Genomic DNA, 23218 nt, shown 5'->3' with positions numbered 1-23218 from the left:
GTTTGCTACTGGAAGCTTCCTTCCACTTTATAAAAAGACAAGCAAGGTAGCGAGGGCATATAAAGACAATTTTGACTTTTCCTAATAGGTTTACAGGTAAAGGATGAAGTCATAGACCTCTTCCTGATGACAAACACAATTTTAGTCCACATTTCAACTACTACCAACTTTATTTTTGTTTTGTTTTTTTAATTAGTCTGCTCTCTGATGGCTTCTGACTTCTCTGTGGTGTGTATCTTACAGCCAAAATCTCCTCTGATGATCTGTAGGCAAGGATTGAAAGGCAGCTCATTTGCCTGCTGTGTTGCACTGGTTGTAGTGTGTTTTTGCGGTGACTGTGTATTAAGGTGCACATCTCTCCAGACATCAGAGAACCTTTGAACTCTAGTGTCTATTGTATATTGATAAGTATTTATTATATATATTATTAATTATAATTTCCTGGCCTATATGCTTTTCCAAGTCCAGAACATTATAGTCTGTGTACTGAAATGTTCTCAGTTTCAGTTTATCATAAACAGTATTCCATTGAATTATATTGTTTTTGTTGCTGGATGCAGAAGAAGATCTTTTAGACTGTGCCATATGGGGTGTTGTGTGTCACGTCACATGTGTATTCATACCTCTAGTTTAAGATGAACATCAGTATTTGTCCAGCTCCTCAATGTTTCTGATGACCAACACTTTGGCTTGTTCCAGTGTTCCTTTGATTTTATGAATACTTTACAGCTTGTGGTCCATGTATTGTGAATTTTCCGTTTTTTCAAGGAACGTGCTTTCCTGTCAATGTCAGCATTTTGTTTTGTCAGATGTTAATTCTAGATTCTTTCCTTGTTTTATCAGTGCAAAAGACCTATTACATGAAGCACTCTGCACACTGTTCTTGATCTAATCTGAAGGTCACTTGAAGTTTGGAGGTCTGTAGCTATTGATAGCTTTATATGGCCTACCACTTTGTGGCTGAGTTGTTGTCATTTTTTAATCATTTCCACTTTGTTACAACACCACTAACAGATGACTGTGGAATAGGTGTTTCATTTTATACACCTGTGCCCATGGAAGTGATTGGAACACCCGAATTAAATTATTTTGATGGCTGAATACCAAAATACTTTTGGAAATATAGTGTATTTCTCTGTCATCAAAAATAATTTTCTCATGCAGTAGCACAGATCCTTTCTTGAAACCCTTTCATATGTTTTGTCTATATGCTCAAATACACGTCTTAACTTCTTCTGACCACCTCTATATTTCTCCATCAGCACAATCAAGGCAAACTTTGCATTTGTAGTGCTTTTTCTTGGCATAAGGGTATACTGCTTGTTGTTGTCACCTCTCCACTCATGATATGGCTCATCAGCTTTATCCCTCTGTAGTTGTAACCCTTGATTTTGAAAATTGGTACTGCCGCACATCTCTGTTCCTAAGATATCCCCTCACTCTCCAAGATTGTGTTAAACAGTCTAGTCAAAGATTCCACTGTCCTGTCTCCTAGAGATCTCTATTTCTCCACAGGTATATCGTAAGTACCAGCTGCCTGTCCACTCTCCATCTTCTTCATAGCTGCCCTCACTTCCTATTACTAACTATCCTATTACACCTGTACTCTTCTTGATTTACCAACTGTCCTTCTTTCGCATTCATTTTCTATGTTCATCAGCTCCTCAAACACACCCCTAGTCTTCTCAGCACATTATTGGCTTGTTAGCACACTTCCATTTTGTCCTTAATCATCCTAACTTGACGCACATCACCAACTCAAAATCTTTGACTAGTTATTCGGTGAGTACCTGAGTACCTCTTCTTGGCCGTTTCCCTCTGCGCTACAACTGTATGTACTTATGATTCATAGACTAGACTAGTATAGAATAGAATAGAGTACAATAGAATAGAATAGAATAGAATAGAATAGAATAGAATAGAAATGAATAGAATAGATAATTGGGAAACTTTCTGGAGGAAACCTGGTCTTGTTAGAAGAGATGGCATCAATCCCACTTTGGATGGAGCAGCTCTCATTTCTAGAAATCTAGTCAAATTTATTAACCCCCCCTAAAATGTGGCTATCCAGAGTTGGGATCAGGAGGCAAAGTTGAAGTCTTCGTCGTCTCTCTGCAAATTCTGTCCCGTTATCCCCCTAAACCACATCCCCTTTGACAAAAAACAACTTAAACATAAAAAATTGCAAAGAAAGAAAAATAGAGTATCCTCAACAGCATCAAAGAGTAAAACAGTGGAATATGGATTATTAAACATTAGGTATCTCTCTTCCAAGTCTCTGTTAGTACATGAATGTGGGGGGCACGGTTGTGGCACAGCTGCAGGAGAAGCCAACACACTGCAATGGGCTCATCGTGCTGCCCTGCATAAATAGTACTGGGTCCTGAGTGTGTGGTTGTTGTTGTGGTGTATGTGGTTTGCAGCTGTTGAGCTGCAGCTGAGCTTGTGAACAGCAACCAGAAGAATAAAATGTGTGAAATGCTCAAAAGCATGAACCTGCGGTCATCGGGTCTGTCGTGGTTATGCTACTGTGACTTAATAAGTGATCCACAAATTGATTTACTCTACCTTACAGAAACCTGGTTACAGCAGGATGATTACTTTAGTTTAAATGAATCAACACCCCCGAATAACTCTAACTACCAGCATCCTTGAAGCACAGGGCCTGATCCTTAGTCTTGTTTGCCCTAGCTGTAAAACTCAGAAACCAGTCTTGTTATCATCTATCATCCACCTGGGCCTTACACAGAGTTTCTGTCTGATTTCTCAGACTTTTTATCTGATTTAGTTCCCAGCTCAGATAAAATAATTATTGTGGGTGATTTTAACATCCATTTAGATGCTAAAAATGACAACCTCAACATGGCATTTAATCCGTTATTAGACTTAGGCTTCTCTCAAAATATAAAAGAACCCACCCACCACTTTAATCACACTCTAGATCTTGTTTTAACATACGGCATAGAAACTGAACATTTAACCCTCTCCTGTCTGATCATTTCCTGATAACATTTACATTTACAATAATTGATTACACAGCAGTGGAGAGTAGACTTCATCACAGTAGACGTCTTTCTGAAAGTGCTGTAACTAAGTCTAAGAATATAATCCACCCACTGTTATCATCTTCAATACCCTGTACCAACACAGAGCAGAGCAGCTACCTGAACACTACTCCCACAGAGGTCGATTATCTTGTTAATAATTTTAGCTCTTCACTTTTTTTTCTCCAGTTGATCTTCCTAAGTTAACTTCAGTAATTACTTCTTCCAAACCACCAGGGTGTCTTTAGATTCTAATCTCTGTCTCTCTTCCACAGCATGTCTTTTGTCTTGTCTTCCTTCTCTCACTCCAACCGGTCATGGCAGATGGCCGCCCCTCCATGAGCCTGGTTCTGCTGGAGGTTTCCTCCTGTTTTTTCCTTTCCACTGTCTCCAAAGTGCTTGGTCATAGGGGGGTCATATGATTGTTGGTTTATCTCTTTATGTATTATTGTAGGGACTACCTTACAATATAAAGCACCTTGAGGTGACTGTTGTTGTGATTTGGTGCTGTATAAATAAAATTGAATTGAATTTATCTGAATTGAATTGAATAGCTATTGTCATTGATCATGTACTGTAACATTGTGGGTGCTCCACACCAACTGTGTTGAAAGACAGCAGGAATAAATAGGAAACAGGAGAAATATATACAATCAAGAGGTATACATACAAAATGAGAAATATATACAAAAATAAGAGAAAGGCACACATTGGAGAACAAGGTGCAACATGCTTGGAAGTAGTGCAAAGAGAAGACAATCTGAATAAAGTCAATTTGTGAGCGGGGTTATTCATAGCATGGCTCCGATTGGTGAGATGAGTGGCCTGGGGTAAGGTGGGATATGGGGGGATAGTTTTTGTTGACAATGGCCCAAGGGAAGAAGCTGTTTGTGAGATATGGTAACTGATTTGGTAGCTGTTTCCTACCACCCAGAGTCTAACTGAAGTATGTGCAACATTCTTCCTTCTTCAACTTTTGCTACTTAGTCCTTGGCTCTGTCTTCACTTATTTCTTCTTCTTAACAGCATCAGGTGTACCCAACACCTCCTTATCATCTCATTTTCACCTACCTGTCCATTAAAGTCTCCAATCACCAGTCTCTCCCCCCTGAGGACACTCTCTACCACTCCATCCTACTCACTCCAGAATCTTTTCCTTTGGTTTGTTTCTTAATCCAGTTGTTTTGTGGAGAAGAATTACCATCACACTTTTAATTTCCAGCTTCAAACTCATCATCCTGTCTGACACTCTTTACCTCCACAATGGAATTCACATACTCTTTCTTCAAGATTATCCCTTCGCCATTTTTCTTTATATCTACACCATGGTAGAACAGCTTGAATTGACCTTTAGTTCTCTTGGCTTTGCTTTTCTTCCACCTGGCCTGTGACACAATATATAGCGGTAGCTTGACCCTCATAACAACTCCAAGTGGGCTGATTTTTTTCTAAGTCATCCTCCTGGATAATTGAGCTAGGGGTTTGGTTGACAGATGTTTTGAATGAAATTTGCTAGACCTCATCACTGTGTGCCTGTTGTCGCCATATTTTGGAGCATTTTTTTTATAGTTTATGGTTGTGGATTTTCTTTGTAATACAGATGATCCAAGACGTTTATGCTTCAGTTTTAATGAAGGCAATTCTAGTGTTTTGTTATCCATTATTTTTCACTGATGGTTCAAGGTTCAAGATTCAAGGATGAGTTGATATTTGTGTTTCCATGTTGTACTAATACAGTTTATGTCACGGTCTGGCTGGCAGACCACGGGGATGAGGAAAGTAGGACCCAAAATGCAGGACTCTGCGATGCCACAGTGCACTTTATTTACAGTGAATAGACAGGTAAGTCCAACAATTAACTCAGAGATGTAATTTGCCAATGGTGCTCATCCCTTGCTCCCAGTGCGTCCCGTGCTGTAGCTCCCTTAGTTTGTGTGCTCCCCAACTCGCTTCTTCACTCGACTTTCCTGGAGGAAGAAGGGAAAACCACAATTAGCCACACACGCTAGCCGACTATCAAGACCACACGCCTAGCACGGACTATACCGGTCAAGAGTAATAATCCCACGTCGACTGTCGCCACGAGTCCAGGTTAAATACCTCTTCCTAGCCGGGAGGGATGATTACCACCAGCTGGTCAGGTAATCAGCTGCAAGAGCAAAGAGGGACTCCCGATGACGACAGTCGCCCGGACACGCCTCTCCCACGACGCGCGCTTCCGTCAACAGCCCCGAGGACGGGGGGAGAGAGAGAGAGAAGCAGACACACGCACTCTACATACAAACGTGGACAAAACAGTAGACGACACAGACCCCAAATAATAGTCATAATAATAATAATAACAATAATAATAACCACTGCTCATGGACCCCTGAGTCCTCCAGAGCCGGGTCTGTGACAGTTTATGAATGTATCTTTCTAGGTAACTAGCATTAGCTGCAAAATTAGGATGCCTTTCTTTCATCCATATAAGATAAATTCTGGATCCAAAAACAACATGATAGACAAAACATTAATATTCAAAATGCCAGTTGAGTCCAAAACCAATGAGCAATGTAATAGTGCTACATCCATATAGCATTTTCAGCTGTTGTTAATTGCTTCCCCCTTTGTTCTGCCGTCACCTCTGATCTGTTTCTGAATTATCCTTCCATGTGTATATTATAGTCCTTTTTCTTACTTTGTCAGATCCTACTTTTTTATTTATCTGGAGCAAAGTACTTAGTTTTCCTGCCTGGTGTAGCGTGACGGCTGTGCACCTAGGTATGCTATTTGGAGTACTCTAATAGAAACCACACTTCAGCAACATATTATTAAAGACTACAGAGAAGTATCCGCTGTAACAAAAGCGGTAAACGGGCACTCCTTATATAGACACTGCAAATGTTGCTTGCTTCCTATTTCAGCATTTTATAGATGAACACTCTTACATTTCTTTCCCATGATTATGCATTAGTTAAAAATGTGGTAGTAATTATGGATTTTCACTCTTTGTCGCATGTTGCTGATTCAGCTGATATCTGTCTTGGCCAGGAGACTTTTGCAAACAAGACTTTTAATCTCATATTTTTCTGGGTTAAAAAAGTTATTATGGAGATGTGACAAGTATTTGGAGCAAAGTTCAAACTTTAAACCACACTTCAGAGAGTTACAGCTTTATATATCTAGCAATTAAACACATGTACAGGAAGCTTGATATTATTGTGCTGGTGACGATGTTCAAGTCATATCCTGAATGCTACCAGATCTAAGAGCAAGAGCATTTTTTTAACATATGATCTAATGTTGATTTTGAGAAAAATAATCCACTTTAAACTCTTTTTTTGTGGTTAAAACGATACATCATTGGATAAAATGAAAACAATATATAATAAAATATTCAAAAATCTTTCCTGTGGTAAATCCAGGTTGTACTTGATTGTGTGATGGCAAATATAAATGATCTATCACCGTGACCTTTTTAGCTTTGTTAAACACTGACCAAGATAATATATTTTATATACTTTATCATATAAAGGAAGAATAAGAACAGGAAATGAGGAAAATGAAGAGAGAAGAGGTGATGAAGAGGGACTCAAAGGTGGGGGAGGCTTAAGAGACGTCAAGCACAATGTCACATAGAACTGTAATGATGCAGCAGTCTGTTGCAGGAAAGCAACATGTCACTCACTGTTCAGCCTCAGACTCTCTCTCACACTCTCTCTCTCGTACACTAGATAAAGACACATGCACTCACCAAAAAAACAAATGTATGGTTTCCACGGCATTAGGGAAGTCATCAGCTTTATGTTGTCACTATCTTAACTATAATGTCACCATGGTAACCACATTCCAGTGCTCTTACCAGCACAAAGTAAAGCTTGTGAGTACATTGGTAACACCTCTCCTACTTCACCAACACCATCCATAATTCAACCACCTGCCTCTTGTTCAATGTTGCTAGAGCAACGGATTCCTTTGTAGGTGTAGTGGAGCATATACTCATCATTTTGAGACCACAGTCTTAAATATTTCTGACATCAACTGTTTTTGATGTCAGGGGCTGAAGGCTAATGAGCTGTGAGGATTTCACACATTGTGCCTACTTCCGTATCAGTGATGACAAACCTTTTCCTCAAGTAGATGATAAAGAGCTAATTAGAGACTTTTATATTGTTATCCTGGGTTTTGTTTGTTAGGCAAAATGAGCATAGCTTAAAAAGTTTTAAAAATGAATCAACAGATATCACAGAAGTTGATTCTATTCATCTGGACGTAGTATTTTCACTTTGTCCAGAAGTACAGAATCAACTTTCTGGGATGTGCTTACTTGGATGATTGAGCAAGCATCAAGATGTTCAACAAGTAAAACTGATCAGCAATCAAAGTTAACAGTAAAATCTACTGGTCTTTTTAGTGAAGCACTACAGTTTAAAGGTAAATGCTTTAACACTGAAAGTAGCTGAATTCTTGTCAGAAAGTTCTAATGCAGTATGAATTCAGCAAAATAAACCAATAGGTTAGCAATAAATTTGTCTGAAATTCCATTTTGAATAGTCTTCAGAAGATTAATCATGTCCTAATCATGTTGGAAATATGTGAATGATTTTATATATATGATGTGTTATGTGGGCGACCAAGAGAGGTTGTTGCTGTAGCATGTCTGACATGAAAAGGACTTTATGTCAGCAGATCTGCATGTCCATGCATGCAAAGTGCTGCACTGATGCTGTTATCATACCTTCTAGACGTCATCCCCTCAGAGACTTAAAAACAGCTTGCGGCCAGTCAGACCTTGAGTGCGTTTCCTGCACAGTAAACTTACCGCCTCAACCTGCAGTATAAAAAAGGTCAGGTTGCAAAAAGTGTGATGCTTGCTCAACCTCTTCCTGAGACAGAAAGCTGTACTGAGAGATTTTCCGACAGTAGGCATCAGGTTTTTTGTTTTTTGTTTTTTTTTTTTTGGGGGGGGGGGGGGGGGGGGTTGCAACTGCACTCAACTGTGCTAAGACTTCTTCTGACAAATCTAAAATACCCTTCTGAAATAATCCGTTGAGGTGGAGCTTGTTTCGATTACATTGCTATCAGTATATGTATGTTTTGTGCTGTGTTAATCAAATTAAAACTATTTGGGAAATTTAAAAGGCAAATTTCTCTTTGACGGCCAAGCTAACAATATATATATTGTGTGAAACATGACAAGAATGCACTTCCAATTTCATATAAGCTAAACTGCAAAACATTTATTTTTCTTCTATTAGCAGTATGAGCAACAGGACCACTTACGAACTTTAGCAGTATCTTTGTTTTGTTTTCACTTATTGACCTTGAATCTTGTGATAATTTTAGATATCTTGATTCATATCACACTGCTGTGATATACAGAAGAAAATAATGCATTCATTTTGTCTTATCTTTTCTGGCTACATGCCACACTCCTGCAATGTGACAAACGTGATTTCTGCTGCTTCTTACTGCATCTTGGTTTGCTATGGACTAACGGCTGCACAGAGAAGATTAAATGATAAGTTTTAACATGGGGTGGGGGTAGGGGTATAGGAACGCTCTTTTTGTCTGTTTTTCTCGTGGTTTAAGACCACTATCTGGCTTCCTGTCCTGACTCCTTTGTTGTTTTTGGTTTTTTTATGCGCATGTGTATGTGTTTGTGTTCTGTTGTGGAAAAAAAACTGAGCATCAAAACTGTTTTATTAAAAGAAAGTTAAAACTTTTGCAAAGGGATAAGTATTGCATGGACAGTCTTTGCACAAGCGTTAAACAAAAACAAAAAAAACACAGATTGTGTGGACAATCTGTGTCTATTAAGCAGTCAGGAGTTTAAATCCTCATGTGTCATGTAAGCATCAGTCTGATAATGAGGTGCATCATGGCATTAAACACAGCTTACAGTTAGTTGTTTTCCCATCAACGCACACTCATCCTACTCGATTTTTACCAGTGATTGGGTTGCATGATGTCAAACCATACACAATGACCACCTGATCAGAATTAGCCAGTGGTGTGTCCTGTAGATCTAGGCGAATGGATTTCAGATATAGCTACTATGCAATCATGTGGTTTACCATCTGCTTCTGTGGGGAGTAGTGTCAAATGTCAAGGTTAAAACACCTACTGTGTTAAACCCAGCATGGTGTAGCACAGTGCATCTTTTAAGTAGCTAATACCAGACTGTGCTACTGGAAATGTCAAGTTAGTTGTTTTTTGCAGAAGGATCAGAGATACAGAATGTGGTAGGGTGGTCCACAATGAATGATTTGTCAGTTTTTGAGGTTTTGGAATGGATTGATTCCCAGTAATCCTTTTCAGAGACAGTGACTTACTGTTGGACGTGATCATATGTCTCAGATAGGTGACTGTGGCGGGGCTATGGGGGAGGTTGGCACACCTGAGTGGAATCAGCACATACCCACATAGCAAAATTGGTATGGCCCGGATCTTGCCCACACAATGTGCTTACACATGGCCCACATACCGCAAAGAATGGCGGCCCTTTGGTGGACAGACCTGGTTTGCCAGAGGTGGCCCACACATGGGCCAGCACAAAGCCAGTTGTATACACACTGGTGGTCCTGTGCTGGTCCATGTGTGGATTACCTCTGGCAAACCTGATCTGGGCCACCAAAGGGCCGTCATTCTTTGCGGTATGTGGGCCATCTGTAAGTGGTGTGGAGCCACGGGCCAGTTGTAGACACACTGCAGGCCCTGTGCTGGCCCAGAACAGTTTCAGCTCTGGCCCCAGATGTCAGCCTAATGTGTACCTTAATCAAGGCATGTAATAACAACATGTGCCAGAACATGCAAAACAGTGCAAAAGTAACATGACAAAACTCTGTTCAGACAGTGAATGGACTGATTATAGTGCTTTTCGAGTTTCCCGGATTACTCAAAGTGCTCTATACAACATACCACACTCACCCAATCACACACTTTCTTTTAACTGAGTGCTTCCTAACTACATTGATACACATTCACACTCTTGACATGCAAACTGGAGGAACCAGGGATCAAACCACTAACCTTCTGATCAGTAGGTGACCTGCTCTACCGCCTCAGCTATTGCCACCCACTGGCAAAGATGACTAAACTGTTACTAGGTTTTGGATAAAGTGTACACTCACAAACCTGTCAAACCTGCATTTGAAACATTGGCTACCATAGCAGTATAGTATTGCAACATGGGATTTGGGTCTTCTAACTAAAATAGGAACATAAATAGTGCCATCATTGCCAGACCTTGCAACTTCTGACACCAGTCAGTCAGAAGTGCCAGCTTGGTGCCAGTTCTGGGCCAGACCTGTTTTCTATGGGCCTGGGCCACACATCCATGCTCTATTGTCAAGCTCATGTCAGTCTGCGTCTCTTTGTTTCTTGTTTTATTGTGACAGTCTTGCGTTCCATGTTCAGTGCATTTCAGTTTTGTTTCCTCACTCTCATTAGTTCATGTTCAGCTGTGTTCCCTCCTGTGGTTTGTTCCCTCATGTGTATTTATGTCTGCGTCTCCCTCTGTCCTGGGTCGCGATCTTCCTCATACCCAGCTGTGTTGGTTTAGTTTCCTGTATTCTCCAGTTCAGTTTTGTTGCTTCAACATTCCAGCAATAAAGCTCTGTTTTTGTGTTAAGTCCTGCCTGCCAAGTCTGCTTTTTGGGTCCAATCCTGCCTGCCTCACACACAGTCCATGGCATTAACTGCTTCTAGTGATGCTTACATGGTCTTAACTCAGACTTACCAGTCACCACCAATGAAAGAGCGCCTTTCATTTCCCCCCATATCATATTTACTATTTGCCCATAAGTGCTACGCAATATCACACAATTCTGGAGAGTCAGGGGCCAACTGGCATAGCTCCAACTGGGTATACAGAGAACTTTTTTTCAGCAGGTGAACAGTTCTTACAACACAATCATATGCTGTTAGATGCTTCCCAAACACCCCATTACAGTGCTTTACCCCTGGAATGTCAGTTTCTTCCCATTGTTTGTACTGTTGTACTGGTTTTAACCGTGGCAACATATCTTGACAATCATCTTGTTCAGTTTTTGTTCTGTAAAAATAGTTTTGTTCATCAGTGAGAATTACACTTATGTATTTTCCAGTATACACTTCCTGTTTGTACTCTCTCAGTTTCCTGTTTCTCTCTGTACTTTCTCAAACTGTTCATTAACCCGGGTACCGGTTTAGCTCACTGGGATGAACGATATGCTGCAGGGCTTTGTCGCATGTCTTCCCCTTTCTCTCTCTCCCTCTGCTTTAATGTTCACTGCTCTGTGCAAAAAAAGCCAAAAATAAAATATTAAAAAAATATATTTAAAAAAACTGTTCATCAACCCCCCTTAAACACACGTGGTGTTACATGAGGTCAGCTTGTTACTGTGTAGTCTGATGAATGTGTGTGTGTTGTTGTACAAGCCTCACCAGTTCATCACAAACAGGAAACACAGCAATCTGTTGGAGTCTCTACTCATACGCTTACAGCAGCAGATCAGCATGATATTTAACCATCTGCAACATTTTGCTCACTGTGTTATTATCAAGTCATCTTTCCCTGACACACTGACAATTGTGTTGTAAATTGAAGTTAACACATAGACTCTCAACCCAACAAGTTGACTGGACAATATGGCGACAACAGGAATGTTTGTTTAAAAGATCCACATTCAATTTCTTTGCATTGTAAATCTTTTGTATATTGTTTAGTCACTGGAATATCTTCCGTTCCTACAGTTTTAATAAAAAGTTTTGGTTTTTGATTCCAGTCTGCTTGTCTGATCACTGATTCTATAGCATCACATATTTCCAAAAGTCAACCTGTTCTCCTGCACCCCAGAGCAGAAATTGTATCAAGTTTTTATAAGTAGTAGGCTTAGCTTTTGATAACAGGTGTGTCTGTCAGGCATTTTTTAGCCGCAACCTGAGATATGGCCATGTTTATAAGTGTAAGCTGGTCTTCATTTCATCTTCATTGCACACAATAATTGTGTGTGTCATTAATCTGGGTTTCATTGCGCAAATGTCTGTCTTGTTTTTATTGCATCTGTGTCTCTTGTTTTACTTTTTTACCTTTTGTTGCAGTGTCTTATCACCCCTCCCCTTCTCACACGAGTAAGCAGCCTCAGTTTCCTACTTTTCAGGACAATCCTTAGCCCAGTGACATGTGGCTTTCCACTGAAAACAGCTCTGTCTCTGTCTAACCTTATCCTCCTTCCCTGGCCTCTCACTTGTTCTGCAGTAGTCTGTGTTTGGCACTTGTACATTTTAAGCTCTGTCATTTGGACTTTTTCTTCAGTCTTGGCTTTCTTGTTATTATTTTTCTTGCCATTTTATTCTCCATGTATGGCAAATTCTTCCACCTCAGACATTCTTGCTATCCCATTGTACACATATGCTTACACTTAGTCTTGTACTTGTACAGGTTTAAACACAAAGCAATCCCACAGATGTACTTCCCAGTTTGTGATTTGGGGGCATCTCTCCATCCAAGAGACAGTTTTAATAATGTACAGCTGTCTCATCCTCTTGTTGAATACAGGGCCATGCCACGCCGAGAATGCATCTAAGGAAACGCATTTGGAAAACTTCGAGCTTGCTCAGGTCGTGTTTGAGCATTGTCCACGTCTCTGCGCTGTAAAGTAGAATGGGCAGGATCAGGGTTCGGTAAAGGCGGATCTTTGTCGCCAATGAGAAGTTGTTCTTCTTCCAGACGCACCAGCGCAGGGAGGCGAATGCTGCCGCCGCCTGCCCAATTCTGGAGCGTATCTCCGCTGATGATGCCACTTTCTTCTCCTCGACGAGGGACCCCAGATATTGAAATTGTTGGACTTGTTTGATCTGCACACCATCAAGGTGGACGATCGTTGGTGAGCCGTCGGTGGTCAGGACTTTGGTCTTCTCGGCGTTAACCTTGAGGCCGTACAGTTTGGAGTGCCGGGCGATGTCATAGAGGATGTGAGTTGCCTCGGTGTCGTCTTCGGCAAAAATGGCGCTATCATCAGCGAACATTAGATCGGTGATAAATCGATCGGTCGAGGCTTGGACTCCGCGGCGGCCCTCAAATGCTTTGCGCATTATCGCATCGATGACGAAGTTGAACAACAGCGGTGACACCACATCGCCCTGCCGGACCCCTGTCATGATGGGGAATTCTTCGGACACTTGGTCATGAATACGTACCTGGCTGGTCGAGCCATCGTAGGTTCGTTCCTCCATGAGTCGACGTAGGGTGAAGATCTGGTCGCTGCAGCCTCGTCCGGGTCGGAACCCGGCCTGTTCTTCCCGGCTGGTCATCTCACGGTGCTTTTGAAGGCGTGATTGAATTATTTTCATAAGGACCTTGCCGATGATGGACAGTAAGCTGATGCCCCGGTAGTTTTTACATTCTCGGTTGTCGCCTGTCTTTAGGATAGGAATGACAGCCGCCTTCTTCCAATTTCTGTGTACTCACTACCTAATTTATAGCCAAAGTATTCACTCACTGTCTCTGTACTGTTTTGCTAGCTTAGCTTAGCTCGTAGCCGACTCGTTAGCACCATGGCTACTTCACCTGTCCCTCCTGCACTTTCTTGCTCATTGTGTCAGATGTTTAGTTACTCCTCGGCCTCCTTTAGCAGTAATGATATCTGTAACAAATGTAGCATATTTGCAGCTCTGGAGACCAGGATTACTGAATTGGAGACTTGACTTCGCACCCTTCATTCACCCGTAGCTAGCCAGGCCCCTGTAGCTGGTGCAGCCGAAGATAGCGTAGGCTCCGCTAGCTGTTCCCCGGCAGACCCCAAGCAGCTGTGGAAAGAGGGCGGCTGGGTGACCGTGAGGAGGAAGCATAGCCCTAAACAGAAGCCCCAGGTACACCACCAACCTGTGCATGTGTCTAACCGTTTTTCCCCACTCGGCGACACACCCGCCGGGGCTCAAACTCTGGTAATTGGTGATTCTGTTCTCAGACATGTGAAGCTAGAGACACTGGCAACCATATTCAATTGTCTTCCAGGGGCCAGAGCAGGCGACATTGATGGAAATTTAAAACTGCTGGCTAAGGGTAAACGTAAATTCAGTAAACTCATAATTCACGTCGGCATCAATGACACCCGGTTACGCCAATCGGAGGTCACTAAAATCAATATTGAATTGTGTGTAACTTTGCCAAAACAATGTCAGACTCTGTAGTTTTTTCTGGTCCCCTCCCCAATCAGACCAGGAGTGACATGTTTAGCCACATGTTCTCCTTAAATTGCTGGCTGTCTGAGTGGTGTCCCAGAAACGATGTGGGCTTCATAGATAATTGGCAAACCTTCTGGAGGAAACCTGGTCTTGTTAGGAGAGACGGCATCCATCCCAATTTGGATGGAGCAGCTCTCATTTCTAAAAATATGGACAAATTTATTAAACCCCCCAAAATATGACTATCCAGAGTTGGGACCAGGAAGCAGAGTCGCAGTCTTACACGCCTCTCTGCAGCTTCTCTCCTCCTGCTACCCCCCCAAAAACCCATCTCCATAGAGACTGTGTCAGCTCCCAAACAGACAAAAAACAAACTAAAAACCAGCAATAAACAACTTAAACATAAACAATCACAAAGAAAGAACAATACAATATCCACATCAGAACCAAAGAGTAAAACAGTGAAATGTGGATTATTAAATATTAGGTCTCTCTCCTCCAAGTCTCTGTTAGTACACGACTTAATAATTGATCAACAAATCGATTTACTCTGCCTTACAGAAACCTGGTTGCAGCCGGATGATTATGTTAGTTTAAATGAACCCACACCCCCGAGTCATTCTAACTACCAGAAATCTCGAAGCACAGGCCGAGGGGGCGGTGTGGCAGCAATTTTTCACACCAGCCTATTAATCAACCAAAGACCCAGACAGACTTTTAATTTATTTGAAAGCCTGATACTTAGCCTTGTCCACCCCTAGGGATGGGTATTGATAAGATTTTAACGATTCCGATTCCATTTTCGATTCTGTTTAACGATTCGATTCCTTATCGATTCTCTTATCGATTCTTTTTTTTTTAAAAAAGGAGAACACTAAAGTCGATTAGCTTAGAACTGTGTTTTATATCTTCTCTTTGAACAAGATAGAAATTTAGAAGTAACATGGCCTTACAAACCCAACAGTGAGATCTTAAGAGATCCACAGCCTACGGCTCTTCAATGGGGTGTCACAGGGTCCCCAGGAAAAAAAAATGTATATGTAAAATAATAAAATAAATATTCTTCTGTAGCAATAACAAAGTTTAACATAAATTATTCTGTAGCAATTACACAAGAATATCCAGTAATGTCCTGCCTACAATTAAACACATTCACTTACCAAAGTGAAATCGGGGGCATCTGCTGTGGCAAATGGGTGCAAGCCTTTGACCACAAACTTAGACACTGCTGGGTGACATTCGTCTATCCTGGCCTGAAAGGAGACGCTACCGGTAGACTGCAGCGAGAACTGCCAGCATCTGAGCCAGACTCTGTCTCTCTCATCATGGTTATCTAGATGCACAGTAATAGCAGGTTTTGTAATAAGGTAAATCGCGCTAACATAATATGCAATGCTAATTGATTAGTTACCTGCAGTATTAACGGGAGAGGACGTGGAAATGCTACCGCTGCTGCTGGGTTGAGCTTCGCTAGTCCGGAGCGGATCAAAAACACGACATTCGTTGAAAGCAATCGCGTGTTTTTTGAGCAAATGCTTTTGCATATTCGTAGTGTTTCCTCCCTTTGATGAAATCTCTACTTTGCAAGTATTGAACGTTGCCCTGTTGTCATCCTTTCTCATAAAGTGTAACCAAACTTTTGAGCGTTTGTGCCGCTCAGGCGCCGTGTTTCCTACTGGGTAAAAGACGCTACTCAACGTGATGACGTCATTCGGGGCGACTGGAATCGATAAGGGAATCGTTTTTAAAAGTGGCAAACGATTCCAAGGAATTGAAACAGTGGGAACCGGTTCTCAACAAGAACCGGTTTTCGATACCCATCCCTATCCACCCCAGTTGTAAAACTCAGAAACCAGTCTTACTTGTTATCATCTATCGTCCACCTGGGCCTTACACAGAGTTTCTGTCTGATTTCTCAGACTTTTTATCTGATTTAGTTCTCAGCTCAGATAAAATAATTATTGTGGGTGATTTTAACATCCATGTAGATGCTAAAAATGACAGCCTCAACATGGCATTTAATCTGTTATTAGACTCAATTGGTTTCTCTCAAAATGTAAAAGAACCCACCCACCACTTTAATCACACCCTAGATCTTGTTTTAACATATGGCATAGAAACTGAACATTTAACAGTTTTTCCTGAAAACCCTCTCCTGTCTGATCATTTCCTGATAACATTTACATTTACAATAATTGATTACACAGCAGTGGAGAGTAGACTTTGTCAAAGTAGGTGTCTTTCTGAAAGCGCTGTAACTAAGTTTAAGAATACAATCCACCCACTGTTATCATCTTCAATGCCCTGTACCAACATAGAGCAGAGCAGCTACCTGAACACTACTCCAACAGAGGTCGATTATCTTGTTAATAATTTTACCTCCTCACTACGTATGACTCTGGATACTGTAGCTCCTGTGAAAACTAAGGTCTCAAATCAGAAGTACCTGACTCCGTGGTATAATTCTCAAACACGTAGCCTAAAGCAGATGACTCGTAAGCTGGAGAGGATATGGCATGTCACAAATTTAGACGATCATCATTTAGCCTTGAGAAATAGTTTGCTGCTTTATAAGAAAGCCCTCTGCAAAGCCAGAACATCTTACTATTCGTCACTGATTGAAGAAAATAAGAACAACCCCAGGTTTCTCTTCAGCACTGTAGCCAGGCTGACAAAAGGTCAGAGCTCTCTTGAGCCAACCATCCCTTTAACGTTAACTAGTAATGACTTCATGAACTTCTTCACAAATAAAATTTTTGTCATTAGAGAAAAAAATTACCAATAATCATCTCACAGATGTAATATTATCTACAGCTACTCTTAGTACCATTGATGTTAAGTTAGACTCTTTTTCTCCAATTGTTTTTTCTGAGTTAACTTCAATAATTACTTCCTCCAAACCATCAACGTGGCTTTTAGACCCCATTCCTACAAAACTGCTCAAAGAAGTCCTGCCATTAATTAATTCTTCGATCTTAAATATGATCAAACTATCTTTAATAATCGGCTATGTACCACAGGCCTTCAAGGTGGCTGTAGTTAAACCTTTACTCAAACAGCCATCTCTAGACCCAGCAGTCTTAGCTCCAACCTTCCTTTCATATCAAAAATCCTTGAAAGAGTAGTTGTCAAACAGCTAACTGATCATCTGCAGAGGAATGGCTTATTTGAAGAGTTTCAGTCAGGTTTCAGAGCTCATCACAGCACAGAAACAGCTTTAGTGAAGGTTACAAATGATCTTCTTATGGCCTCTGACAGTGGACTCATCTCTGTGCTTGTCCTGCTAGACCTCAGTGCAGCGTTCGATACTGTTGACCATAATATCCTATTAGAGCGATTAGAACATGCTGTAGGTATTACAGGTACTGTGCTGCAGTGGTTTGTATCATATCTAATAGACTCCAATTTGTACATCTAAATGGAGAGTCCTCTTCACACACTGAGGTTAATTATAGAGTTCCACAGGGTTCAGTGCTAGGACCAATTCTGTTTACACTATACTTGCTTCCCCTAGGCAGCATCATTAGAAGACATAGCATAAATTTTCACTGCTATGCAGATGATACCCACCTCTATATATCTATGAAGCCAGATAACACACACCAATTAGTTAAACTACAGGAATGTCTTAAAGACATAAAGACCTGGATGGCCGCTAACTTTCTGCTTCTTAATTCAGATAAAACTGAGGTCATTGTACTCAGCCCTGAAAATCTTAGAAATATGGTATCTAACCAGATTCTTACTCTGGATGGCATTACCTTGGCCTCCAGTAATGCTGTGAGGAACCTTGGAGTCATTTTTGACCAGGATATGTCCTTCAACGCACATATTAAACAAATATGTAAGACTGCTTTCTTCCATTTGCGCAACATCTCTAAAGTTAGAAATATCCTGAGTGACGCTGAAAAACTAGTTCATGCATTTATTACTTCCAGGCTGGACTACTGTAATTCATTATTATCAGGATGTCCAAAAAACTCGATGAAAAGCCTTCAGCTAATCCAAAATGCTGCAGCAAGAGTCCTGACAGGGACTAGAAAGAGAGAGCATATTTCTCCTGTTTTGGCTTCCCTTCATTGGCTTCCTGTTAAATCCAGAATTGAATTCAAAATCCTGCTCCTCACATACAAGGTCTTAAATAATCAGGCCCCATCTTATCTTAATGACCTTGTAGTACCATATCACCCTATTAGAGCACTTTGCTCTCGCTCTGCAGGCCTACTTGTTGTTCCTAGAGTATTTAAAAGTAAAATGGGAGGGAGAGCCTTCAGTTTTCAGGCCCCTCTTCTGTGGAACCAGCTTCCAGTTTGGATTTGGGAGACAGACACTATCCCTACTTTCAAGATTAGGCTTAAAACTTTCCTTTTTGCTAAAGCATATAGTTAGGGCTGGACCAGGTGACCCTGAATCCTCCCTTAGTTATGCTCCAATAGACGTAGGCTGCCGGGGATTCCCATGATGCATTGAGTTTTTCCTTTCCAGTTACCTTTCTCACTGACTATGTATTAACCCTTTAGAGCCGATCGGAGCGGGAACGCTCTGTTATGCGTAACTATTTTTAAATCCCAGTAGCACTGCAACCACGTAAGCTAGCGCAAAAATTTTTTTTGCATATGAAACCGGAGGAGTTGTACTTACATCTTATGCCATCAGCTTGTCCTAGGTCACGGTTTCCTTCCACATAAAGCTTTGCAAAAACTGCATAAAAAGCGCTTGCAGGAACAAAAACATAATATTCCAGAAACAGGCTTTACCGATCCGATCAGCTGTTCATAACACTTCCTACGTTGGAATAGACGTCAGCGCGAACTTTTGCATTTCCGCCATTACCTGCCCGAAACCGGAAGTGACGTCATTTTCGCGGAAATGTAGTCTTTTTTGCGATCAGGGCCTCAGGGCCTATACTGCTCTTTTTAAAAGTTATCTTTGATTTTATGACTTTCTGTGTCGTTTCTGGGAAGCTTAGGACTCATATTGCACTGCTGGAAATAGTTTATTTTGATGCATATGCTGCTTTTTTGCAAATTTGCAGTATAATATTTATTTTCGTTTTTCCTGCAGTGTATAAAAATTGGTGTATTTCAAAAATAAAACTATGAAGACACTCAAAATAAATTTCCTGTGGTGGGAAACTATTTTGTGCAACTTTTTTGTATTTACAGTTTTGAGGGATAAGCCTCTTAAATTTCTCTAACTACAAATATATGTTAAAAAATCAAAAACGATTTTCAATTTTTTTGTAGTTTATTGCACTTTTTTGCAATTTATGTAATTACAATGCACTTAATGAATACATATTATTAAAATCTGGGCTATAATGGTTGTATTGATGTATAGCAACTTGAAATGCTCCCAAAAATGGCTCCACAGCATGTAGAAATATAATATAAGCTCTGGCGGACTTGGTTCTATGGTAGGTCTTAAAGGGTTAATAGACCTCTCTGCATTGAATCATATCTGTTATTAACCTCTGTCTCTCTTCCACAGCATGTCTTTTATCCTGTCTTTCTTCTCTCACCCCAACCGGTCACAGCAGATGGCCGCAGGACGTTTCTTCCTGTTAAAAGGGAGTTTTTCCTTCCCACTGTCGCCAAAGTGCTTGCTCATAGGGTGTCATATGATTGTTGGGTTTTTCTCTGTATCTATGAAGAGCCTTGAGGCGACCTTTGTTGTGATTTGGTGCTATATAAATAAAATTGAATTGAATTGAATAAATTATACTGGAATTGGGCAATAAAGTCCTTGCTGTCCTCTTTGGGTCTGGCAGATGTTTGTAACTTCTCTCTTGTCATTTTCAGGCCACAGTCATTGAACCAAAGTTATATTTCTATCCGGGCCCATGACTTCAACCATGGGCATTATGGTTGTCATCATTACATTTTTTTCCTGATTTGGTGATATAGGGAGAGAGAGATCATGCAATGCACCACTTTCTGGTGTGAGCTGGGCAACTTTGTTGATGATGACACTCAATTGATATCTTTTTTTGTGCCTTGCCTATGCACAGTTTTTCTTTCTTTGCATTTTAATTCATTCATCTTTAACTTGTATTCACTTTCTCATTTTCCAGTGATTTTGAGCGAAGACCCTCTTTTGGGAATTCATGTTCATTTATGGACTTAAATAATAACTGCAAAATTTCCCTAAACATGGGTTTTTACTGATTATAGAAATAACTGTTGTAACACAGTAATTATGTAGCTTTTATCGCAAGAATATATATTGTTGCAGACCTGCCTGTCTACCACAACAACAGTGTGCTAGACACTGTGCAACAAACAATTTCACTGATAGCTATCAGTGATCATTGATAGATGTCAATACTGAGCATTACTGATTAAGACTAAGATTGTGGCTACTCCTCTTCTAATGAGGTTTATGTTCCCTCCTGAGATTTACACAAAGTTCTAGAGGCACACTCAGAGCTACCTTTTGCACCTGTAGAGTATATTGAGTAAAGTATCCTATTGCTAACTTTGGCATCAGCCAAAAGGGTCAGTGAGGTACTGCCTGCTATTTTCCCAATCAGATGGTTGGTGGTTTGATCCCTGGCAACTCCAGCCTGCATGCCAAAAATCTTTGGGCAAGATAGTAACCCCAAGTTGATCTCTGATACATCCATTGGAGTATGATTTGTGTGAGTGCTAGATAGAACACACCTACATATAGAAAAGGTATTTGTATGAATGAGAGTTGTAAGTGGTTTGAGTGCTCAGGTAGAGTAGAAAAGCACTATGTAAGAACCAGTCCATTCCATTTATTAGCTTTTCTCTACTTGCCATTTGCAGATGAGAGCCAGAACCACTTTAATTCACTATGCCTTATCGATACATTAAGCAATTATCTAGACAGGACTGAGGGGTTTAGGAAAAGCAACCAAATCTTTGTAGCTTTAACTCCTTCTTTAAAGGTAAGTCTATGTCTCGCCAGGGGTTGTCCGACTGGGTGGTAGAGGTCCAGTTTTCCAACAAGGTGGACCACAGCCTTTTGTGCAGCTGTGTGCACATTCCATCAGATGAATGACTGCCTCATGGGACCTTTTTAGGAATGTTTATGTAGAGGACACCTGTCAGCAAGTCCTTGAAGTGACTGGTCATGCCAGAGGTTGCTTACCATAGTGGGATACTGAACTCACTTTTCAAAGAACCCCGGTTACGCAAGTAAGCAAACATTTTCTTTGTGCAAAGTAAAATTAAGAAAACATCTGAGTTCATTTTTATTTTCTCTACAGGATTGTTTGGATGACAGTCGTCGCATCCCCCCATCTCCAGTTGTCCATGTTCGAGGACTTTGCGATGCTGTGGTGGAAGGGGACCTAGTGGAGGCACTTGACAAGTTTGGCAACATCTGGTAGTCCTGGTTTAACTCTAAATACTGTTGAGGCCATTTAAAAAATATTAACACACTTTCATTTAGCTTGGAATTGCATTGCACATTGACTTTGGTATCATGGACTTTTTTTAGTGCACACCTTGCAATGTACAGGCATGACATGATTTTGAGCTTGTGCTAGAAAGCTTGTTTAGCAAGCTGCAACCCTAAACTGTATGAAACAAATGCCTTCTTCCTAGTGTTAAATGACTAGAAAGACCCATTAAAAATTGGAAACATCCCTGACTAAAACTGACGTGCAAAGTTATCACTGTCAAATGGTGGGTTATATTAGGTACCAAATAAACAGTAACTTCCTAAAGTTCATGACAAAAAAATGGTCAAACATCTGAGCAACTTTGACAAGTGGAAGGAGGCAGCCAGTGAATCAGTTTCTTTATATTTACCTGGGAATGAGTGAAGTAGGATATACTAGCTAATGCACTGTTATTAACCTTGGGTCTTGACATTTGGGCAGTTTTTCTTTTGGCAAGAAACAAACATCAAAATGTTGCTGTAGACTATGTGCACACATACAATTGGGATGTGTAGCAATGACACCCTGTGGCGGGGAAGTTAATTACAGTCACATGCCTGGCTGCTCTTTCATCTACAGGTGCGCAGCACCAAATGTGACTAGGGATTCCAATGCTTACTATGCACTGAACATTTCCTCATTGCATCATGTATATGTAACATGCAGCGTCCGCATGTTACTTTGCTTCTAAGATGACCACAAGGGGGCAGTATATAGCAGTGTGCAACACGCTTTGAACAAAGTCACTTTAACTGGAACTGAACAAAAGCTGAATTTGCGTGCAATGGTATTTGCCTGCAAATAGAGCTTGCATCGTTGTCTGTATATGTCATCATCATCATTCATTTGATCAACAATAAAGTCACCGAGGTATTTCACCTTTTTATGAACCCCAATATTATTTTGGGACAGTTAAACACAGAGAAATCTAGCTGTTTATCCTGCTTGGTTCTACATATCAAAATAGCACTTTTAATAGCATTGTACTTTATATCATAATGCAGACCATATTCAGTACAGATATTAAGCTCCTGTAATCCAGCACTACTGGGACTAAAAACAACCAGGCCATCTGCATACATAAGATGATTTATCCATGTTTTACCTAATATACGCCCAGTGTTACAGGCTCTCAGCTACATGGAGAAATCATCAACATATAAATTAATTAAAATTGGAGACAAAATCCCACCCTGTCTGACACCATTGGGTAAACTGGACTGGGTTGTTTACCCAGTCCAGTTTATTATCTGTGCTTAGTCCAAGGTATTTATAGTCCTCCAAAATGCGTACCCCCAGTCCACAGCGATAAGGTGAAAAAAAGCTTTCTCAACCCACATGTTTGAGAGAAAACAATTTGAAACACACTAACACGCTACTAATAAGTAAAAGACAAAAAACTAAGAACAAAAGTTTAAAGAATAGAGGGAAAAAAGGTAATAACTGAAACAGGCTGCCTTCCAGTTGGCACATGTGCATGAGATTTTGTGATTTACCTTAATCACAGATAATAACGACAGAAATTACAGTATAGAATAAGTGTTCTTGATTGGATCTATATTCACTGATGTGACTGATCGCACAGTCACATCAGTTCATACCTGCTTTTGCA

At 40.6% G+C, this 23218-nt stretch overlaps 1 protein-coding gene across 2 annotated transcripts in view; it reads left to right on the top strand.

The window, feature by feature from the left end:
* Window positions 1-23218, top strand: part of LOC146571942 (heterogeneous nuclear ribonucleoprotein L-like) — a 45786-nt gene that overhangs the window by 7038 nt on the left and 15530 nt on the right. For both annotated transcript variants that reach the window (XM_085275953.1, XM_085275952.1), the window contains exon 2: window positions 21430-21548. In XM_085275953.1, coding sequence (XP_085132079.1) covers window positions 21430-21548 — 119 coding nt within the window. The remainder of the gene's footprint in view (window positions 1-21429; window positions 21549-23218) is intronic.

This window comes from Mchenga conophoros, linkage group LG6, assembly GCF_057382185.1.
Source record: "Mchenga conophoros isolate Kocher_MC1m ecotype Shallow Benthic linkage group LG6, M_conophoros_male_GT1.1, whole genome shotgun sequence".
NCBI lineage: Eukaryota > Metazoa > Chordata > Actinopteri > Cichliformes > Cichlidae > Mchenga > Mchenga conophoros.
The sequence above is the reverse complement of the archived record's forward strand: the minus strand, read 5'-3'. Positions and strand labels throughout refer to the sequence as shown.